This window comes from Panthera onca, chromosome B3, assembly GCF_046562875.1.
Source record: "Panthera onca isolate mPanOnc1 chromosome B3, mPanOnc1 haplotype 2, whole genome shotgun sequence".
Lineage (NCBI taxonomy): Eukaryota > Metazoa > Chordata > Mammalia > Carnivora > Felidae > Panthera > Panthera onca.
Window position 1 is genome coordinate 60,476,051 of NC_138344.1, and position 6,249 is coordinate 60,482,299.

General features: G+C 44.5%; 1 protein-coding gene across 6 annotated transcripts in view; it reads right to left on the bottom strand.

Moving 5' to 3' along the window:
- STARD9 (StAR related lipid transfer domain containing 9) overlaps positions 1–4,562 on the bottom strand; it is a 120,451-nt gene extending 115,889 nt beyond the window's left edge. For all 6 annotated transcript variants that reach the window (XR_013556265.2, XM_078448539.2, XM_078448544.2 and 3 more), the window contains exon 1: positions 4,460–4,562. Coding sequence is in view for 5 of the 6 variants with exons in the window: in XM_078448539.2 (XP_078304665.2) it covers positions 4,460–4,506 (47 nt within the window). In the remaining variant the exon portion in view is untranslated. The remainder of the gene's footprint in view (positions 1–4,459) is intronic.
- Between the last annotated feature and the right edge of the window lie 1,687 nt (positions 4,563–6,249).

Consider the following 6,249-nt stretch of genomic DNA (forward strand, 5'->3'; position numbering starts at 1 on the left):
AAATTTCCTCAAGGCCTTGATGCTCTTTCACATTTTATACTAGATAGTACTCAAGGCACCTGAGATACTCTTAGTCCCCCAGGATCATAAACCACACCCTACTCATCAGCCCTCAATGATTCTAAAGAAAATCTTTCATCTTTACTGTTAACATTTTACATGATAACATTTTTTTTCCTTTCTTCATTCTAAGGTACATTTTATTATCTCTCCTCCCACTATAAAAGCAATACACATATTATACTAAATTTGGACAATAAAGAAAATAAGAAAAAAAATCATGCAATAACTTTTCCAAATCTATTACCTAATTTTTTCTAAGAACACCCTTTCTTGAGGATTCATCTATGACTCTCTCATATAAAGCAGCCTGAAAAGAAACATCCTGAATTTTACTTCTTGGAAGAAAGATACAAATCATAAGGGTAAGATGCTGACTCTTCCAGGCCTGGACCACTGCCATTGGTAACCTAGGGATTCCAAGCTATTCTAAAACAAAATGAGGGAGAATTAAAACTGAGCAGAACAGGGGCACCTGGGTGGCTCAAACGGTTAAGCGGTTATGCATTTAACTCATGGTTCATAGGTTCAAGCCCTGTGTAGGGCTACACACTGATAGTGTGGAACCTGCTTCGGATTCTCTATGTCCCTCCCCAACTCACGCTTTCTCTCTCTCTCTCTCAAAATAAATAAATAAACTTGAAAAAAACACTGAACAGAAAGAAAGGGCACCAACCTCAACTGGGGAGCTGGCCACACAGAGCTCAACGAAAGTCTGCGGAGATGGAGCCTCATGCCGCGGAATGGCGCTACTAACACTTGCCTTGGGGTCCTGAATTCTACCAAGAGGCATTTATTTCTTAGAATGAATTTCCCTTTGCACAGGGATAAATCCTCAGTTACACATTTACTCCTACAACAATGTTTCTTAGAGTGTAGTCCACAGGCTACCTTCATCAGAATTAAGTGAGTTGGTGGGTTTATTTGAATTCCTGTTAACAAGTTGCATTATGGGGCGGGGTGGGGGGGGGGGGGGGAACAACAACCAAGTTGCATTGTAACAAGCTCCCCAGGTGGATTGTATGCAAACGGTAATTTGAGAATCACTGTCCTAGAGGGGAAAATAAGCAAGCCATTACCACTTATTATCTAATCATTTGTAAAAGTTAAAAAAAAAAAAAAAAAGCAGACATCTAAGTATAAGGAGTAATAAAAATAATTGTTAAAAATTATATAGCGAACACTTTTTTGTACCCTTAAAATGAGCCAAGCCCTAGGTATTTTTAATGTATTCTTTCATTTAATCTTCATAAAAAAACATTGAAGTAGTTATCCTATTTTACAGATTAAAAAAAAAAAAAAACCTACGACCCACAGAAAGAGAATATAGTATACGAACAGTAACTTTTGACAGGGCAGTGGGGAGTATTCCAGAGCCTACAATATTGACAGAAGAGAACATGTTCTTTCAATGATGAATGATTCTGGATACGCAAGGAAGAGCATCACATAATGAGCTACAGATTTTCTAATTATGGGAAATTGTGAGGAGTGGGAGGGAATCAAAACCATTTCCCACATTATCATTTTACTTATGGTCAGCCCCAGTCCTATTAAGCAAACAGGCATTTGATCAAGAAGCGCAACTTTTCGGTCGTCTCAGGAAGGAACAACTTCGTCTACTGACTGGAATCTTGACTCTACCTACTTTTAGACCTTAAACAAGACCATTTTCTTATCTGGAAAAACAAAAAATGGAAGCTTAGACCAGATGATCTCTAAGATTGCTTCACAAGTACATCATATCCAATGACTATTAGCTGAATCCGTGCCAGTGACTTATTTGAAGGTTGAACAAACCACATAATTAGCAGATTCCCTACATTTGAATTTTTTTTTTTTTAACGTTTATTTATTTTTGAGGCAGAGAGAGGCAGAGCATGAACGGGGGAGGGGCTGAGAGACAGGGAGACACAGAATCGGAAGCAGGCTCCAGGCTCCGAGCCGTCAGCCCAGAGCCCGACGCGGGGCTCGAACTCACGGACCGTGAGATCATGACCTGAGCCGAAGTCAAGTCGGACGCTTAACCGACTGAGCCACCCAGGGGCCCCCAGATTCCCTACATTTGGATGAACCTCAGCAAAGATAGTGGAAGTTAACAAACCCTGGGTATAGCTGCATCTCTGCAGGGTTCTCTGAGAAGACAGGAGTAGTCTTGACTTCTTAGCTGAAGAGTCACAGTGGGTTTATCCATATTTGCGCCTGAATCTCCAGCCTCATATAATTTATTCACACCTGGATATCTGCAGTATTGGCATTCTACCTCTTGATGCTCAAGCCTCGTAACCTAAACTAAAAGCAAGTAAGCTTTTGTGCCCTTCTTTCACCTTCACTTTTGTTTGATGAGATAAATTACTCTCTACCATGGCTGCAAATAACTCAATTTCAAAAGCATTTTCTTAGTTTTTTTATGTTTATTTTTGGAGAGCGAGAGACAGAGCAGGAGTGGGGAAGGGGCAGCGAGAGAGGGAGACCTGGAATCCTAAGCAGGCTCCAGGCTCTGAGCTGTCAGCACAGAGCCGGAAGTGGGGCTCAAACTCACCAACACAGGAGATCATGACCTGAGTGGAAGTTGAAAACTTAACCGACTGAGCCACCCAGGTGCTCCACAACAGCATTTTATTAATCTAATCCACACTATTATAAATTCCTAGCACTCAAGGAATTGAGAGGCTACTGTTAGGGGTGCTCAAGGTAATTATCCTGAGAATCCTAAAAAAACAGTTTTGCAAAAAGAAGATGAGCTGGAGGCTACCTCCAAGGTGGCAGCTGCACCTATGAAAACTCAACCATAAGTCACCACATTCAATCATGCAGAAGCCCAATGTCATAAACCACTTACCAATCTAAACACAGCAGTTCAGGCATGTACTGCTTTCCTTCTTTCTTCATTGTATCTCTTTTGCCTTTTTCCTACTTTCTTTTCTGTTCTTGTTTCTTTCCCTCATCCCATTGCTCTCCTCATTATTCTGTCAATTGTATGACTTTTCAAAACCAATCACCACCATACCAGGGACAAAAATAATCCCTGCTAGTACCAAATTTTGTTATGGGAGACAATGCATTTTTATTTATCCTTCTGCCCAATTGGCAAGCCACCTTATGTCCTGGAAAATTTTTAAACCTCCCAAATAATTCCATTATATGTCTTATGGTCCCAAACTACATTCTGCCAGCTTTGTCTCCTCTCACTCACCTCCCTCTACACATCCTCTCCCTAAAAGGGGGTTTTCTAACAGCTGAAGTCCTTTGCTCTCAGTGTTCTTTCTACACCTTCTATACCTATCAGCAAACTCTAATAGCTCTTTAAAAAACGGTACAGGGGTGGGGCCCCTGGGTGGCTCAGTTGGCTAAGCATCTGACCTTGGCTCAGGTCATGATCTCATGGTCCGTGAGTTCAAGCCCCATGTTGGGCTCTGTGCTGACAGCTCAGAGCCTGGAGCCTACTTCAGATTCTGTGTCTCCCTCTCTCTGCCCGTCACCTGCTCGCTCTCTCTCTCTCTCTCTCTCTCTCTCAAAAATATAAAACATTAAAAAATTAACACACACACACACAGTTCAGGGGCTCCTGGTTGGCTCAATCAGTAAAGCATGAGACTCTTGCTCTCCTGATCTCTGGGTGAGCTTGAGCCCCACATTAAAAAACGACAACAAACAAATAAAAACAATTAAAATACCAGCCCTTCCCTGGCTTTCCAAACCTGGGAGTGGAAAATCCATGAAAAAGGGAAGAAATTATGTCGCCTGATATTGGATGCCTCAACAGCTGAGAGATGATGGATCTGATTAGCCCATGAGGAAATAAGCACTGACGACACTGAAGAAACGGGTTAGAATAACATCCTTCTACTACCCAGTTCTGCTACCGCGCATGGGATGAAACCACGCTCTCCCTGGGCCTCAATTACCCTCTCATGCCTTACAATCTGGCTCTCTCCCCATCTGTGCAGAGAAACCAAGGTGCGCTCAGGAGCAAACACAATTCTGCCTCAGCCCCCGCAGGTACTCCAGAGCCACCAAGAAGAAGAGAAGACACTGCCCATTCCTCTCCCCGGGTACTTTCCCAACCCTTCTCAGCGAACTCAGTGAGAAAGGCCCAACCCATGCATCAAGACTTGAGCCGTGGTCCCCCAAAACTCCTGCTCACAGGACTCCAGGGACACGAACACAGCGCAGCCCACCGCTGACGCAATCCAGTAAGCACTATACCCCAGGACGAGACCCGAAAGTTCTAACCGAAACTTTGTCCCGCCAGGCTTTTAGGGTTTCCGGACCCTGGCCCCTTGGGCCACTTTGTGTCTGACTTCTCCGCGCCAGAATCACTTGAGCGAGAGGCGGGAACCTCGCCCTCCTCTCAGCTCATATGACGCCTCAGGAGCCCCCTCCCTTCCAGACTCACCTCTTGCTGAGAGGTCGGACCCTCACGGCCACCCGCACGTTCGCCATCCCTCGGCCACAGCCCAAGCCTAGCAGGTCCGCCCAGCCGCAGCATCCCCAGCCCCAACCCCAAGTCCAGCCCCGCCCGCCCCACGCGCCTCACGGGACGGCCCCGCCCATGCGCGCGCAGTGAGCCAGCAAGGGTAGAGCCTGCGGAGCCTCAGCCAATCGTGAGTCCGGTGGGCGGGAGATCGCCCTGCCCGGCCAGCCAAGCCCGCCTGGCTCCGCCCCGCCTCGCCCCGCCCACGCACCGCCCAACACAGCCCCGCCCAAGGGCGAATCTGTTCGACGGGGGCGAGGCCTGCCGCGTCTTAGCCAATCCTGAGCCATACAGGCCAGGCCCCACCTACCAGGAATTAGCTTTTGTTCTCGGACAGTGCTGTACAGAGTCAAGTAAACACGTTTAAGTTTCGGTTAACACCGACAGTTTACAACGAAATTTGCTAAATACTTGTAATCGCTGCGTTGCCCTGAGCTGTCAATTCTGTGCTTAAATTTTAGGGGCAGAAATGAAATGGCGAACAGTTCCCAGCGACATTTGCAGTTCCTAGCGAAGAACAGTGCTCTTGAAGAAGCACCTGGAGTGTGAAGTTTACAGTGCTAGTTGGCAAGCTTCTCTAGATTGTGATGGAACTTCGTGGCCACTCTGACAGTGATTGTGATCGTGGAAAGAATGCTGTCAGTCCGAAATGGTTCATTAGTTCACCCAAGAAATAACTTGAATACCTACCAAGAGTCAGGTGCTCCGGTTCTTGCGGATACAGTCCCAGCCTTCGTGGAACTTAGAATCTACAGGGAAAGGAAAAGAGACAAATTATATAATTTGTCAGATGGTGCTGACTGCAATTTTTTTTTAAAGCAGGGAAATGGTTTTGGGGTATGTAGAGGGAAAGGTACTTATATTATACAGGATCTTAAGGAAAGGCCTCACTGATAAGGTGACACTTAACTAGATTTGAAGAAAAGGAGGGGGCCATTCAAGTATTCATTTATTTAATAAATATTTTCTAAGCAAGCATCTATTATAACAGGCTTTGTTCTAAGTAGGAAGGATATAAGCAGTGAAGAAAACAAGCAAACTTCTGACCTCATGGAGCTTGGTGAGAGAAATTACCAATAAGCAAAACAATTTAAAATGTATATCAGAGATGTATAATATGTATAAAGACAAAATATAAAGCAGGAGAGGAGATAGAAGAAAGTGAGTAGAGAAGGTGTTGAAATTTCAGATATGGCCAGGGAAGTATTTGCTGAGAAAGTGACATGAGAAAAATCTGAAGGATATAAAAGAATCCCGCTGTTATCTTGAAGGACAATTCCAGACACAGGGACCAGGCCAGTGTGAGGGCTCAGAACTTGGATGTAGCCTGAAACATTAGAAGAATGACAAGAAATTCGGTGGGGATAGAATGAAGTGACAGAGAGGGAGAGTCATAGAGGTAACATGAAACCACCATAAACTCTTTGAATTTTATTCTGGGTGAATTGGAAAACAATTGGAAAGTTTGAAGGAGAAAGCAAAATTATATGATTTATGTCTTTAAAGGATTGCTCTGGCTGTTGTTTTGAGACTAGGTTGAGGAATGGGGAATGATGAAAGCCCAACAGAGACCAGTTAGAAAGCTCTTTTAGTACTTCAGGGGTAGTAGTAGAGTCATGGTGGTGTCAGGCATTTTGCAATAGCAGTTTACCTTTCCAGTCTCCTCTTTCTCATCTGTTTGAAAGTATTCTTCCCTAGAGTTTTAGGACACA